The sequence below is a fragment of the Giraffa tippelskirchi genome, chromosome 10 (genome assembly GCF_054371585.1).
Source record: "Giraffa tippelskirchi isolate mGirTip1 chromosome 10, T2T-mGirTip1v1.2.pri, whole genome shotgun sequence".
In the NCBI taxonomy this organism is placed as follows: Eukaryota; Metazoa; Chordata; class Mammalia; order Artiodactyla; family Giraffidae; genus Giraffa; species Giraffa tippelskirchi.
The window spans coordinates 148,879,480-148,896,352 of NC_137284.1; the positions used below are offsets into that span (position 1 = coordinate 148,879,480).

General features: G+C 49.2%; 1 protein-coding gene and 1 gene segment (V, D, J or C); one reads left to right on the plus strand and one right to left on the minus strand.

Moving 5' to 3' along the window:
- LOC145523678 (uncharacterized) overlaps nucleotides 1-16,873 on the minus strand; it is a 106,192-nt gene that overhangs the window by 2,354 nt on the left and 86,965 nt on the right. Inside the window, exons 2-6 of one of the 15 annotated variants that reach the window (XR_014066843.1) lie at nucleotides 15,115-15,440; nucleotides 13,682-13,844; nucleotides 10,506-10,670; nucleotides 9,377-9,541; nucleotides 8,905-9,121 (exon numbers count right to left, since the gene is read on the minus strand). Coding sequence is in view for 1 of the 15 variants with exons in the window: in XM_081534412.1 (XP_081390538.1) it covers nucleotides 15,424-15,440 (17 nt within the window). In the remaining 14 variants the exon portion in view is untranslated. Of the gene's footprint in view, nucleotides 1-768; nucleotides 842-2,494; nucleotides 2,955-8,904; nucleotides 10,671-12,519; nucleotides 12,607-12,685; nucleotides 12,956-13,681; nucleotides 15,441-16,873 lie in introns of those variants that run through there. The other 14 variants (XR_014066840.1, XR_014066844.1, XR_014066836.1 and 11 more) reach the window with 14 other exon arrangements.
- Nucleotides 1,295-3,134, plus strand: LOC145523682 (T cell receptor beta variable 5-5-like). The segment is given in 3 exon segments: nucleotides 1,295-1,381; nucleotides 1,521-1,980; nucleotides 2,520-3,134. Coding segments are annotated over 2 exon segments (444 nt in total).

Genomic DNA, 16,873 nt, shown 5'->3' on the forward strand with positions numbered 1-16,873 from the left:
GGTGGTTAGATAGCGACACTGACTGAATAGACATGAATTTGAGCAAACTCTGGGAAATAGTGAAGGATAAGGGAGCCTGGTATGCTGCAATGCATGGGGTCTCAATGAGTTGGACTTGAGTTAGCAACTGAACAACACCATCACCAACAAAAAATATCCCAAGTTTATAGCATCTCCCTCATCACAATCTTCTAAAAGTCAAAGTATTAAATATTTCCTGCATGAACTCATTTCTTTTCTCTTGAAATACAAAATCATAAGTCAGCTATGGCTGGCTGGTGTGTGTGTTTGTGTTTTTAATTGTGTGTTTGTTCTTTAGAAAAACAAAACAAGCAAAAACACAGTGCAATTGGCAAACAGTGAAGTATTTTCTAATTTAAACACATCCCATGACTATTAAATCTGGGCAGACAATCTTGGTTTCCACGCATAGACCACATGGGGACGCAGTGGAACTGAGAAACTCCAGAAGTTTCTGGGGCAGAGCAAGCAGACACAGCTAGGCCTGGACCAAGAGGGTGAAGAGAAAGCTTTATTTGGTGTTTTTATCTCTAGAAGCCTTACTAGCACAGACACTAATTTTCAGGCTTGCTGTCCCAGCTGGGAGCCATGAACTTCAACTGTGCAGTGCTGAAAGAGTCTCTGCGGTTGCAGAAAAAGTGAAGGGTATGGAACTGGGAGGTGGTAGGGACAGAAAGAGAAACACCTGCCTGAAGAGAGAAGCAAAAGAGCCAAGGGGAAGGACGTCGGGCATAAACCCAGCCTCACCTAGACCAGCAGTCCAGCTCACATGTCACCTAAGAGACTTTGCAGGAGGACCAGGGTTCCTGGATCAGCTGACCTGGAATGAGAGGTCAGATTCCTGGGAACCAGCAGAGGCAAAGACATCAGAGCAGTGACTTTACTGCCTCATCTCCAATCAGAGGAAGGAGGCCCAGAACCTCAGCTCTCAGAGAAGCAGAGCTCTGAACAAAGAGACACCTGCCCAGCTCTGCCCCTCTTGCCATGGGCTGCAGCCCCATCTGCTGTGTGGGTCTTTGTTTCCTGGCAACAGGTGGGTCCGTGGCACAGGAGAGAATCCGTGTTCCTAAGCCTGACTTTGCCTGAATGCAAGACACCATCGGGCTCTCTCCCGCGTTCTTTCTCAGCCCCAATCTTGTACCCCACAGGCCCTGTGGATTCTGGAGTCACCCAAACCCCAAGATACCTGATTAAAGCAGTGATGTCACAGGCAAATGTTCCTATCAGGCAAGCAGGACCTTCACCACTTTACACCACTCACCCCGGGAGCCCCGCCCCAGCCAGCAGCAGTCTTGGGTTCCTGATGCTGCCATGGGCTCCAGGCTCCTCTGCTGTGTGACTCTCTGCCTCCTGGGAGCAGGTGAGTCCTGGACACAGTGCAGGAGCTTCTGCTACGCCTTTGCTTTTGCCATCCTAAAACTGCAAGACTGCCGGTGAGGGCTGCAGCATGGGGCAACCGCTGTGCTCTGCCCTCTGCTTCCTTGTCTCTTCCCCAACAGGTCTGATGGATTCTGAAGTCACCCAGACCCCAAAGTACCTGATAAAATCAAGAAAACAGCAAGCGACGCTGAGATGTTTCCCTGTTTCGGGACACCTCTCCGTGTACTGGTACCAACAGGCCCTGGGCCAGGGCCCCCAGTTCCTCGTTCAGTATTACAGGCAGCAAGTGAGGGGAGAAGCACACCTCCCAGATCGATTCTCAGGAAAACAGTTTAGTGACTTTCATTCTGAGCTGAACTTGAGCTCCTTGGCGCTGACGGACTCAGCCGTTTATCTCTGTGCCAACAGCCGAGACACAGCCCTGCAGGATCAGGTGCCTCTGGGACAAAAACACTCCTGCCCCAGCTCAGGAAGTGGCCGTGAGGTTGACTGCCTGCCTGCCAGACCTAGATAGACCCGATAGACTCTCCCAGACATTCTTCCTCTGCTGTGTTTTAATGCTCCCAAAGATCATGCTAGGTTAGTATTTTTTTACCTATTTATACATCCGAGGGCAACTGACTTGCCCACATCTTATATTTCGTTACTTTCAGAGCAAGGAATTTATTCAAGTCTCTACTCATCACTTGTGGTCTTTGCCCCCATAAAATTGTCTCCCACATAGAATAAATAATACACAGACACACACACACACACACAGACACACACACACACACGCAGACATATACACATACATGTTTTAAAGCAACTGGCTCACATAGTTGTTAAGGCTGATAAGTCCAAAAGCTGCAAGCTGGTCTGGTGCTACTAGAGACTGAGGGGGAACTGATGTTTAAGTTCAAAAGCAGAACTAATGGTCCAGTGTGAAGGCCATTGGCTGAGAATTATTTCTTACTTGGGGGAGGATCAATGTTTTCGTCTATTCATCCCTTCACCTGGTTTCTTGAAGCCCGCGTACATTATGGAGGGTTATCTGCTTTATGAATTAAAATGTTAATCTAATCTATTATTAAAATATACCTATTCACGTTACCTTTTCCAAAAATACCCCTCTTCAGTTCAGTTCAGTGGCTCAGTCGTGTCCGACTCTTTGCGACCCCATGAACAGCAGCACGCCAGGCCTCCGTGTCCATCGACATCTCCCTGAGTCCACCCAAACCCATGTCCATCGAGTCGGTGATGCCAGCCAACCATCTCATCCTCTGTCGTCCCCTTCTCCTCCTGCCCTCAATCTTTCCCAGCATCAGGGTCTTTTCCAATCAGTCAGCTCTTTGCATCAGGTGGCCAAAGTATTGGAGTTTCAGCTTCAACATCAGTCCTTCCAATGAACACCCAGGACTGATCTCCTTTAGGATGGACTGGTTGGATCTCCTTACAGTCCAAGGGACCCTCAAGAGTCTTCTCCAACACCACAGTTCAAAAGCATCAATTCTTCGCGCTCAGACTTCTTTATACTCCAACTCTCACATCCATACGTGACCACTGGAAAAACCATAGCCTTGACTAGACTGACCTGTGTTGGCAAAGTAATGTCTCTGCTTTTTAATATGCTGTCTAGGTTGGTCATAACTTTCCTTCCAAGGAGTAAGCATCTTTTAATTTTCTGGCTGCAATCACCATCTACAATGATTTTGGAGCCCCCCAAAATAAAGTCAGCCACTGTTTCCACTGTTTCCCCATCTATCTGCCATGACGTGATGGGACCGGATGCCATGATCTTCGTTTTCTGAATGTTCCTAGGAGCACCCAGATAAATAAAGCTAAATATCCAAGGCAGAGTCAAGTTGACACATTGTATTAGTCAGGACACCATCTTCCAGGGTTGCACAAGAATTTAGTAAGCATGAAGTCCCTGGCAGGTAACAGGACTCTGGATTTCTTGACTCCTTTTGCTAATCTCTGACAGCCTCCTCTAGTGCTTCCTAGGTTCGAAGGAGGATATGGACATATTTTAACTTCAAACCCCATACTTGAGGACTTCAGGTGTCACAGGAGAGAAAGGAATTATGCTTGCTGGTTCAATATGTGAGATAAATAGAGCATGTCACTTACCCTCAGGCCTTTTTTACATCAACTTGATTGGCATATGAATTATAGCTAACAGTTGAATAATGTGAAGTTTGGGGGCCTTGAACCAGCCTTAGCCCTGCTGTAAAAGTTTGTTTAAAATTCAGTCAACCCTCTCTGTTTATGATTCCTCATCTGCAGATTCAACCAGCCACAACTGTGTGGTACTGTGAAGAGTGAAAGTGAAAGTCACTCAGTCGTGTCCGACTCTTTGCGAGCCCATGGACTATACAGTCCATGAAATTCTCCAGGCCAGAATACTGAGTGGGTAGCCTTTCCCTTCTCCAGCGGATCTTCCCAATCCAGGGATCTAACCCAGGTCTCCCTCATTGCAGGCAGATTCTTTACCAGATGAACCACAAGATCTGTAGTTAGTATCGATTAAAAATTCCACACAAAAGTGGACCCATGAAGTTCACAATAGTGTGGTTCAAGGGATCCGCTATATATGCAATAGCAATACACAGTGTACAGTGAAGCGATGAATGGTTTTGATCAATCCATGTGTATGTGCCCATGGAATATTCACCTGTAAAGACAGAACATTTCATCACCAAGAATTCTCTCAGGCCCCATTCAAGGCCTGTCTCCTTCCCTGACACCAACAGTATAATCTCTGGTGCTGTAATTTTGTTTTAAAGTCCTCTTTAGCCCAGAGCTAAACATTTAAGACATTGCTCCTGAAAAGTATTATGGTTAAAGAAGTTCTTGAAAGCATGTGAGCACCATACCCATGCCAGGGACTATCCTATCTGGAGAAGGATGCTTTGGAAAACGACCATCCAAAGGTCTTCCCTGCTGGTACAAGATTTAAGAAAAACAATTATTTATGCAGTTTTATAAATTTCTTTTCTCATGCACACACTGTCTGAAATCATTTTATGCTGCTATTTTGACAGGAAGTCCTCATCTCCTAGGATATTACTTTGAATTCCCATGTGACACACACATAGCAAGGCTTCCTGTCACACACTGTGTGCTGGGACTGAGCGGGCAATCAGCAGCAGCAATTTTGATGAGAGATCATTTCATGTCAGGAGAAGGCTTGCCTTTGATTTGACCCCAGCATCCAAGTCACAGGAGTTGAATTGAAAAGTCCCCCTTTGTGTTGCAGCCTAGCCTGGACACTAGTCTCCTGTGCTGTGGGTCCCACTACCTCTTGGACCAGAGACATTCTGAGCACAACTGTGGATCCCATGGACGTGCCAGGCCCTGATTCAAAGCTTGTTTTTGTGGCTACAACATCGGGCTCATTCTCTGCTTCTGACTTTAGTTTCTGTGTTTTTGTCTCTGAGGCCCCAGGAATGGTTAGTCCCCTAGAGCCCAGATTTGCGATCGTGTTCCATGGAAACCAGTGCATCAGGAGGTCACCACAGACACCCACTCACGACCAGATGTGTGATATTCAGGTTCAGAAATTATTGAGAATTTGAACATCACAACAGCAGAGCCTGGCAGCGAGTATAGGGTCCTATTAAATGTGAGGTTTGTGCAAAGTGATACAGTCTAGGGCTCTAGGATATCGGTTACTGAATGGCTGCCATGCTTCACGGGGAAGTACTCCCATGTGATGGATGTCTCACGTAAAATCGGAGCATTTTCCCTTTACCCCGGGCTCAGCCATCTCTCCCGATATCCCTCCCATGTCTGTAGTCCTTTGTGCCAGCATGTCATGCGTGGTGCTGGGCAACCAGCTTCTTTCCTCAAAGTAAGCTGGATCACAGGCCTGAGGTGGTTCGCTTGCTGCTCCCCCAACCCTCAGACGCGAGAAGCACGTGCTCAGGTGAACGTAAGGTGCTGAGACTGCATTTGACAGGTACCCTGTCAGTCGGTGAATTAATAAGAAATAGAGCCCAAGGCTTCCTCAAAGGCTGATGAGCCTGCTCTAAGGTTGGGGAACCAGATTCCAGAATCGTTGTGGGTGGAAGGACATGAACTGGACTGTTGTCAGTTAAACAAAGTAGAAACGTGAGGGATTATTTGGGACACGTGAGTCATAAAGGGCAGCAGGAAACCCTGAGGATTCTCCCTGAGATCCAAAACTACAGAAATATGTAGATAAATAAAATGAATATATGTATTAATGAGCAACTATTTCTAGAATAAAATGTACATATAGTTGTGAACAGTTTTACAGAAAGTTAACAAAAACTTGTAACGCTTATGTGCATTGAGCTGGATGGGTCTCCCTGTTGTGAACTGTTCAGTTCAGTTCAATCGCTAGGTCGTGTCCAACTCTGAGACCCCATGGACTGCGCTCGCCAGGCATTCTTGTCCATCACCGACACCCAGAATTTACTCAAACGCATATCTGTTGAGTTGGTGATGCCATCGAACCATCTCATCCTCTGTCGTCCCCTTCTCCTTCTGCCTTCAATCCTGCCCAGCATCAGGGTCTTTTCAAATGAGTCAGTTATTCTCATCAGTTGGCGAAAGCATTGGAGTTTCAGCTTAAGCATCAGTCCTTCCAATGAATATTCAGGACTGATTTCCTTTAGGATGGACTGGTTGGATCTCCTTGAAGTCCAAGGGACGTTCAAGAGCCTTCTCCAACACCACAGTTCAAAAGCATCAATTCTCTGGCCCTCAGCTTTCTTTACAATCCAACTCTCACATCCCTACATGACTACTGGAAAAACCATAGCTTTGACTAGATGGACCTTTGTTGGCAAAGTAACGTCTCTGCTTTTTAATATGCTATCTAGGTCGGTCATATATGAACTATTGACTTAGGTTCATTTCTGATTTGAGCCTCTGGGGGAAGGGGCGTGGCCCCCTGAGTGACACGTTGGCTCTGGGGCCTGGTAGGGACGGTGACATCTCAGAAGGACTCCCTGGAGAGCCCCTCTCCCCTCTCATCCACACTCAGACCAGAGGGACCTCCGCCTGCCCCGCCCCCACCATGAGCCCCTGCCTCCTGGGCTGTGTGGTCTTCTGTCTCCTGCAGGCATGTGAGCCCTGGGGGGCAGAGTCCCCTTCGGGGTGCCAGCACCAAGCCTGTCGGTGTGACGGCAGCCTGAGTCATCCTTCTCCACAGGGGCGGTCCATGCTGGTGTCACTCAGGACGCCAGATTCCACGTCGTGAGGACAGGACTGAGCGGGACACTGAAATGTACTCAGGATCTGAGCTTTAGCTATATGTACTGGTACCAGCAAGACCTGGGACACAGGCTGAGGCTGATCCATTACTCAGTTATCCCTCCCGCCACACAGAAAGGAAACGTGCCCGATGGGTACAGCGTCTCCCGACCAAGCACAGAGAACTTCCCTCTCACGCTGGAGTCTGCCAGCCACTCCCAGCCATCTGTCTACTTCTGTGCCAGTGGTTACTCCACGGTGCTTCACAGCCACGTGCTCTCCGTGCAAAAAGAGAAGGGAGGCCCTGCAGCCTGGGACTTGGGGAGCCCCTTGCACGCTTCTCACACTCGGAACCTTGGAGCCCAGGGCCACATGCCTCCTAAGTTTGCGGTCTCCTATCACGTCCAGGTACATCTGCGTTAAATATAGTGGACGGTTGGTTTTTTCATTTCAAGTTTTATAACTTTAAAAATGAACGTGTTAATATGTACAATCTCTGTTAATAAATCCATTACCTAGAATTTAGTAATACTTCATTTATATAGAAAATCTAGAAATATGTGGATCTGCTTAATCAGAGGGACCTATGGAATGCAGTGTCCCAGGCTGTATTCAGCTGAGCTCATCAGAGTGCCTGGACTGAAGGTCTGTGTGATTCCTCCTTAGCATACTACTGTCACTGCAATTATTTTCTACTTAATGGAAATGTTGGTTCCTACAGTCTTTTACCTCCAGAGCCTAAGAGGGAATTTGAAGATCAATCTTAAGTCAGCCAGGTTGGGAAGACAGTACAACAAGTATGTGTTGTGTATGTGTGTGTAGGTTCAGGATGTGGGGTATTTACATTCTTGATTTAGACAGAAGGCACAGATCCATGAGACCCTTGGCCACTAGGAGGCACTGTGGGCCTATGGTAAGCAGGGTGTGCTGGGAGGGGTTGAGAGTCACCCTGGAGAGGGCAGCTTAGGGTAACCTTGGCTACATGCCTGCATCAGAAAGCAGGTTTGAGTTCCCTGAGTGGTCTAGACACATGGACCCAGCACAGACTCCTCACTGCCCAGGGGAGTGGGGACATGCCTTCAGCCTCAGGATGTGCCCAGGAGGTCATCTCCTGGAGCAGCATGGGGAGTGGAGGGTGTGGGGATTAGTGTGGCTGGTGAGGGCTGAGTGATGAGTGTCAGGCAGGGACAGAAAGAGAAGAAAAAGCCATGTTATGGGCATATGGGGAAATGGGGACAGTGCTCACGTCACACCCACCCTTTACTGAGGGGCTGTGCAGGACAGGGAAGGGCACAGAGGAGCCCACCATGGGTCCTGCCAAGGGGTCCATTGGATCAGGAAACAGCTTGCAGAGACACAGAGCAGTGACGTCATAGGCAAATGCTCCAATCAGGACACAGGAGGGTCAGCAGTCACACCACTCACCCCGGGAGCCCTGCCCCCAGCCAGCAGTGGTCTGGGGCTCCTGATGCTGCCATGGACGCCAGGCTCCTCTGCTGTGTGACTCTCTGCCTCCTGGGAGCAGGTGAGTCCTGGACACAGTGTGGGAGCCTCTAAGATACCTTTGCTTTTGACATCCCTAAGACGCAAGACTGCCGATGAGGGCTGAAGCAGGATGCTTCCTCAGTTCTCTCCCCTCAACTTCCTTCTGTCTCCTCCCCAACAGGCCTGGTCGATTTTGAAGTCATCCAGACCCCAAAATTCCTGATGAAATCAAGAAAACAGCAGGTGGCACTGAGATGTTCCCCTAATTCTGGTCACTGCTTTGTGTACTGGTACCAACAGGCCCTGGGCCAGGGCCCCGAATTCTTCGTTCAATATTATGATGGGGAAGTGAATGAAAAAGGAAACATAGCAGACCGATTCTCAGGACAATGGTTCAGTGATGCTCGCTCTGAGCTGAGCTTGAGCTCCTTGGAGCTGATGGACTCCGCCCTGTATCTCTGTGCCAGCAGCCAAGACACAGCCCTGCATGATCAGGGACCTCTGGGATAAAAACACTCCTGCCCCAGCTCAGGAAGTGGCCGTGAGGTTGACTGCCTCCTTTCCAGGCCTCAACAGACCCGATAGACTCTCCCAGACATTCTTTCTCTGCTGTGTTTTAATGCTCCCAAAGACCATACTAGGTAAGTATTATTTTGCCTATTTATACATCTGAGGGGAACTGCCTTGCCTATATCTTGTATTTCATTACTTTCAGAGCAAGGTATTTGATTCAACTTGTCCTCATCACTTGTGGTCTTTGCCCCCATAAAACTGTCCCCCACAAAGAATAAATAATACACACACACATACATACATATACACATACATGTTTTAAAGCAATTGGCTCACATAGTTGTTAAGGCTGGTAAGTCCAAAAGCTGCAAGCTGGTCTGGTGCTACTAGAGACTGAGGGGGAGCTGATGTTTAAGTTCAAAAGCAGAAGAACTAATGGTCCAGTGTGAAGGCCATCGGCTGACAATTATCTCTTACTTGGGGGAGGATCAGTGTTTTCGTCTATTCATTTCTTCACCTGGTATCATGAAGCACATCTACGTTATGGAGGGTCATCTGCTTTACGAATTAGAATGTTAACCTATTCTATTATTAAAATATACCTATTCACATGTTAGCTTTTCCAAAAATACCCCTCTTAGGAGCACGCAGAAAAATAAAGCTAAATATCCAGGCAGTGTCAAGTTGACAGTCAGTCGGGTCTGACTCTTTGCGACCCCTTGGACGGAAGCACAGCAGGCCTCCCTGTCCGTCACCAACTCCTGGAGCTTACCCAAACTCATATCCATTGAGGTGGTGCCACCATCCAACCATCTCATCCTCTGTCGTCGACTTCTCATCCTGCCTTCAATCCTGCCCGGCATCAGGTTCTTTTCAAATGAGTCAGTTCTAGGCATCAGGTGGCCAAAGTATTGGAGTTTCAGCTTCAGCATCAGCCCTTCCAATGAATATTCAGGACTGATTACCTTTAGGGTGGGCTGGGCTGCTTGGATCTCCTTACAGTCCAAGTGACTCTCAAGAGTCTTCTCCAACACCACAATTCAAAAGCATCAATTCTTTGGCTCTCAACTCTCTTTATAGTCCAACTCTCACATCCACTCATGACCACTGGAAAAACCATAGCTTTGACTAAACAGACCTTGTTGGCAAAGTAATATCTCTGCTTTTTCATATGCTGTCTAGGTCTGTCATATGTGAGAGTTCACTTAGATTCATTTCTGATTTGAGCCTCTGGGGGAAGGGGCGTGGCCCCCTGAGTGACAGGTTGGCTCTGGGGCCTGGCAGGGACAGTGACATCTCAGAAGGACTCCCTGGAGAGCCCCTCTCCCCTCTCATCCACACTCAGACCAGAGGGCCCTCCGCCTGTCCCGCACCCGCCATGAGCCCCTGCCTCCTGGGCTGTGTGGTCTTCTGTCTCCTGCAGGCAGGTGAGTCCTGGGGGCAGGGTGCCCTTTGGGGTGCCAGCACCAAGCCTGTCCATGTGACGGCAGCCTGAGTCCTCCTTCTCCACAGGGGCGGTCCATGCTGGTGTCACTCAGGACCCCAGATTCCAGGCCGTGAGGACAGGACAGAGGGCGATACTGAAATGTACTCAGGATCTGGATCATGACAGCATGTAGTGGTACCGACATGACCTGGGACATGGGCTGAGGCTGATCCATTACTCAATTAGCCCTCCCACCACGGAGAAGGGAGATGTGCCCGAGGGCTACAGTGTCTCCAGATCAAAGAGGACTTCCCTCTCACGCTGGAGTCCGCCAACCACTCACAGACATCTGTGTACTTCTGTGCCAGCAGTTTCTCCACGGCACTACATGGCCACCTCCTCTCTGTGCAAAAAGGAAAGGGGCCCCGTGCAGGCTCCGAGCACCGGGAGCCTCAGGGCTTTGCGGACCACGTACCTGCATTGTGACCCTGGGTGTGTGGAGGAGGCTGGCCTGAACCTCACTCCCGGGCCTTGGGGCCTTGCGTCCTCCATCAGTCTCTGTCTTTCCTCTGCATCCTCCTTGTGAACCAGGAAGATGCTTCCTCAGCTCCTTCTCCTAGTCATCACAGGAGCCTGAGACCTAGTAGGGAAGGTTGTTGGTAAATTAGATACATCTAGACACTCTTATTGGAGAAGGCAATGGCACCCCACTCCAGTACTCTTGCCTGGAAAATCCCATGGACGGAGGAGCCTGGTAGGCTATAATCCATGGGGTTGCTAAGAGTCGGACATGCCTGAGCGACTTTACTTTCACTTTTCCCATTCATGCACTGGAGAAGGAAACGGCAACCCACTCCAGTATTCTTGCCTAGAGAACCCCAGAGATGGCGGAGCCTGGTGGGCTGCCGTCTATGGGGTCGCACAGAGTCAGACACGACTGAAGCGACTTAGGAGCAGCAGCAGACACTCTTATCTCAAGTTAGGCAGCTCATTTCTGTCTTTCTGGAAGGTTCTCCCCCAGCCTGGCTCTCACATGGCCTCGGCTCTTCCTCCCTTTCCCAGGTGAACAGGACGTTCCTCTCCCCATCTCCTGCATCAGCTCCCTGGCCCTCTCTACCACAGCCACACTGCTCCTCCCTCATCTGGGTCAGGTCCATTCCCATGTCACCAGGAGGCTTTTCAAGTGGCCACTCCATGGGCTCTGTTTTGAGGAAGATGTATGGACACATGATAAAGAAACAAACTTTAGTTAATCACCTAATCATCCCAAAACTCATGTGAGTCCATCGGAAGGAGGACAGATTGCCTTTGTGTGTCCTCGAAACACATCCCCTGCCCCTCAACATCCTTAGCATCTGACCTAACCTAGGCCAGGTTGGCACCAGCTGGGTCCCTCATCAAAATCTTCTCAAAATCAAAATATATCCTGCATCGCCCCCATTATATCAAGATTTTATAAGTGCAGAAATAAATAAGTTCATATTTCTAAAACTTCTTTATGAAAATATTATCTAGAATTTGATCAGGCTCAATTTAAATACAAAATCTGGAAATATATGCATCTGATGAAACAGAAGTAGTTATGGAATCCATGTTTGCAGGCAGATTCACTTGAGATCCTCAGAGTATTTATTTTATGATCATATATTTCTATCTTAGCTAACTACCTTCATTCTAGTGGTACTGCAAGTATTTCTTTCTTTGTAAAAAGGTCGGATCATACAGTCTTCTGCCTCCAGTGGCTAAGTGGATTTGAAGATCAACCCTAATCAGCCAGGCGAGGAAGGAAGTAAAACAGGTGTGTGTGTGTGTGTGTGTTCAGGGTGTTCGGATTTTGTACCCTTGCTTTAAACAGATAGAAGTTCCCTCCTGGCTCAGATGGTAAAGCATCTGCCTCCAGTGTGGGAGACTTGGGTTTAATCCCTGGATCGGGAAGATCCTCTGGTGAAGGAAATGGCAACCCACTCCAGTACACCTGCGGAAATAATCCCATGGACAAAGGAGCCAGGTAGGTTACAGCCCATTTGGTTGCAAAGAGTAGGACAAGACTGAGCAGCTAAACTTTCTTTTTTTCTTTCTTTTAAAGAAATGCTGGAAATCCATGAGACCTTTGACATTTGGCCACTTGGAGGCACTGTTCCATAATAAGCAGGGTGTGCTGGGGGGTGTATAAGAGTCACCGTGGGGAGGGCAGCTTAGGGGAACCTTGGCTACATGCCTGCATCAGAAAGCAGGTTTGTGTTCCTTGAGTGGTCCAGACACATGGACCCAGCACAGACTCCTCACTGCCCAGGGGAGTGGGGACATGCCTGCAGCCTCAGGATGTGCCCAGGAGGTCATCTCCTGGAGCAGCATGGGGAGTGGAGGGTAAGGGGATTAGTGTGGCTGGTGAGGACTGGGTGATGAGTGTCAGGCAGGGACAGGAAGAGAAGAAAAAGCCATGTTATGGGCATATGGGGAAATGGGGACAGTGCTCACGTCACACCCACCCTTTACTGAGGGGCTGTGCAGGACAGGGAAGGGCACAGAGGAGCCCACCATGGGTCCTGCCAAGGGGTCCATTGGACAAGGGCAGCCTGCAGAGACACAGAGCAGTGACGTCATAGGCAAATGCTCCAATCAGGACAGAGGAGAGTCAGCAGTCACACCACTCACCCCGGGAGCCCTGCCCCCAGCCAGTAGTGATCTGGGGCTCCTGATGCTGCCATGGGCACCAGGCTCCTCAGCTGTGTGACTCTCTGCCTCCTGGGAGCAGGTGAGTCCTGGACACAGTGTGCGTGCCTCTAAGATGTCTTTGCCTCCCTGATAGAGAAGCCTGGCGATGAGGGCTGCAGCAGGGGGCATTCCCTCTGCACTGCCCTCAGGTTCCTTGTCTCCTCTCTAACAGGCCTGGTGGATTCTGGAGTCACCCAGACCCCCAAGTATCTGATCAAATCAAGAAAGCAGGAAGTGACTCTGAGATGTTCTCCTGTATCTGGACACCTCTATCTATCCTGGTACCAACAGGCCCTGGGCCAGGGCCCCCAGTTCCTTCTTCAGTATTATGATGATTAAGTGTATCAAAAAGGAAACATATCAGATCGATTCTCAGGGAAACAGTTCAGTGATTCTAGCTCTGAGCTGAGCTTGACCTCCTTGGAGCTGACAGACTCAGCCGCGTATCTCTGTGCCAGCAGCCAAGACAGAGCCCTGCATGATCAGGTGCATCTGGGACAAAAACACTCCTGCCCCAGCTCAGGAAGTGGTGGTGAGCGTGTCAGCTGCCAGCCTGCCAAGCCCAGTCTCTGGTAGAGCAATAGATTTTCCCAAACATTCATTTCTTCATATGTTTTAATGCTCACTAAAGTTATCAAGATAAGGATTATTTTAACTATTTGTACATCTGAGGGGACGTGAGTTGCCCAAATCTCATACTTTGTAAGTGTTACCGCTAGCATTCCGGCTCAAGTCTGTTCTCTATACCTGTGGTCCCTTCACTCATGGAACTATCTGTGTACAAGCAAATTACATATACGTGTTGTGTTGTGTGTAACAAGATAAATTTGGGGCTCTATGATATGAATTTCTACTCAATGAATGGTAGCCACACTTCACAGGGAGGTATTCCCATGAAAAAATGTCTCAAATAAAAACAGACCATTTTTCATTTACCTTGGCATCTGCACCTTCCTCCATGTCCCTCCTACATCTGCATTCCTTTGTGTCAAAATGTCATCCTGTGCTGGGCACCTCTTTCTCTCCACCCAGAAAAGTGGGTCACAGGCTTGAGGGCGCTCTGCTTGCTTCCTTCCCCCAACTCGGGAAACACGGGCTCCTGTGAACATGAAGGAGCTGTACGTGCATTTGACCGGTGGACCGTCTGTCAGCGAATTGATTAGAAATAGAGCAAACAATTTCTCAAATGTTGATGAGCCTGCGATGAGGTTGGGAGCAGAAACCTGGAGAAACATTGTAGGTGAAGGGTCATTGTCAAGACTGTGGTCAATTTTGCGGAAATTGAGCCTTGAATTGCTGCTGCTGCTGCTGCTAATTCACTTCAGTCGTGTCCCACTCTATGCGACCCCACAGATGGCAGCCCACCAGGCTCCGCCGTCCCTGGGATTCTCCAGGCAAGAATACTGGAGTGGGTTGCCATTTCCTTCTCCAGTGCATGAAAGGGAAAAGTGAAAGTGAAGTCGCTCAGTCGTGTCCGACTCTTAGCGACCCCATGGACTGCAGCCTACCAGGCTCCTCCGTCCATGGGATTTTCCAGGCAAGAGTACTGGAGTGGGGTGCCATCGCCTTCTCCACTTGAAGTGCTATCGGGACACATATCATAAAGGGCAGCTGGAAGCCAGAAGGATTTCCCCAGGATTCAAAACTCCAGAAATATGTAGATAAATACAAATAATATACCCATTAATGAAGACTTATCTCTGGACTAGATCATACAAAACATCTAATCAGTTTAACATTTGTAGAAAAAATCTTTAACAATTACAGAAAGTTTACAGCAACACGTGAGCTTGTGTCCGCTGATCTGGATGGGTCTCCCTGTTGTGAATGGTTCTCTCAGGTTCATCTTTGATTTGAGCCTCTGGGGGAAGGGGCGTGGCCCCCTGAGTGACAGGTTGGCTGTGGGGCCTGGCAGGGACAGTGACATCTCAGAAGAACTCCCTGGAGAGCCCCTCTCCCCTCTCATCCACACTCAGACCAGAGGGCCCTCCGCCTGCCCCGCCCCGCCATGAGCCCCTGGCTCCTGGGCTGTGTGGTCTTCTATCTCCTGCAGGCAGGTGAGTCCTGGGGACAGGGTGCCCTTTGGGGTGCCAACACCAAGCCTGTCTGTGTGACGGCAGCCTGAGTCCTCCTTCTCCACAGGGGTGGTCCATGCTGGTGTCACTCAGGACCCCAGATTCCAGGTCGTGAGGACAGGACAGAAGGCAACACTGAAATGTACTCAGGATCTAGGTCATAGGTATATGTGCTGGTACCGACAAGACCTAGGACACGGGCTGAGGCTGATCAATTACTCAACTGGGCCCCCCTCTGCCGAGCAAGGAGATGTGCCCGAGGGCTACACCGTCTCCAGATCAAAAAAAGAGGACTTCCCTCTCACGCTGGAGTCCGCCAACCGCTCCCAGACATCTGTGTACTTCTGCGCCAGCAGTTACTCCACAGCGCTGCACAGCCACGTCCCCTCTGTGCAAAAAGACAGGGTCCCACGTGCAGGCTCCTAGCACCGGGAGCTCAGGGCTTTGCAAAGCATGTGGCTGCAGTGTGACCTTGGGTGTGCAGACTAGGTTGGCCTGAGCCTCACGCCTGGGCCTCAGGGCTGTGTGTCCTCCATCGATCTCTGTCCTTCTGCATCCTCCTTGTGAACCAGGAAGATGCTTCCCAGCTCTGACTCCTAGGCATCACCTGAGCCCGAGACCTAGGAGGGAAGGTTGTTGGTAAATTAGCTACATCTAGACACTCTTGTCTCACCTCAGGCACCTCATTTCTGTCTTTCTGAAACTTCTCCCCCAGCCTGGCTCTCACCTGGTCTCTGCTCTTGTCCACCTTTCCCAGGTGGGCAGGACGTTCCTCTCCCCATCTCCCTGCATCAGCTCCCTGGCCCTCTCTACTACAGCCACATTGCTCCTCTCTCATCTGGGTCAGGTCCCTTCCCCTGTCACAGGGAGGCTTTTCAAGTGGCCTTTCCATGTGCTCTGCTTTGAGCAACATGTATGGACTCATAAAAAAGAAACAAACTTTAGTGGCTCAGATGGTAAAGCGTCTGCCTACAGTGCGGGAGACCCAGGTTTGATCCCTGGGTTGGGAAGATCCTCTGAGGAAGGAAATGGCAACCCACTCCAGTACTCTTGCCTGGAAGATCCCATGGACAGAGGAGCGTGGTAGGCTGAAGCCCATGCGGTTACAAAGAGTCGGACATGACTGAGTGACTTCACTTCACTTCACTTTAGTTAATTATAAATCATCCAAAAACTCATGTGAGCCCATCTGAAGGAGGACAGATTGTCTTTGTGTGTCTCGACACCCCCCTCGCCCCCCGATATCCTTAGCGTCTCACCTAACCTGGGCCAGGTTGGCACCACCTGGTGCCCTCATCAAAATCTTCTGAAAGTCAAAATATATCCTGCATCGCCCCCATGATATCCTGATTTTATAAGTGCAGAAATAATTGAGTCCACATTTATAAAACTTCTTTATAAAAAGTATTATATGGAATTTGATAATGCTTAATTTAAATAGGAAATCTGAAAATATATGCCTCTGATTAATCAGAAGTAGTTATGAAGACATGTTATCAGGCAGATTCACTTGACATCCTCAGAGTATTTATTTTATGATCATATATTTCCATCTTTAGCTAACTACCATCATTGTAGTGATGCTGCAATTATTTCCTTCTTAGTAAAACGGTCAGATCATACTGTATTCTACCTCCAGAGGCTATGAGTGGATTTGAAGATCAACCCTAATCAGCCAGGCTAGGAAGGCAGTAGAACAGGGATGTGTGTGTGTGTGTGTGTGTGTGTGTGTGTGTGTGTGTTTCAGGGTGTGGGATTTTTGTATACTTGCTTTAAACAGAGGCTGCAAATCCATGAGACCACGGACCTTCAGCCACGAGGAGGCACTGTGTTTCCATGGTAAGCAGGGTGCCCTGGAAGGGGTTGAGAATCTCCCTGGAGAAGGAAGCTTAAGGAAATCTTGGCTGCATGCCTGCATCTGGCAGCAGATTTGAGTTCCCTGAGTGGTCCTGGGACACATGGAACCAGCACAGATTCCTCACTGCCCAGGGGAGTGGGGACGTGCCTGGAACTTCAGGATGTGCCAGGGGGCGTCTCCTGGAGCAGCTTGGGA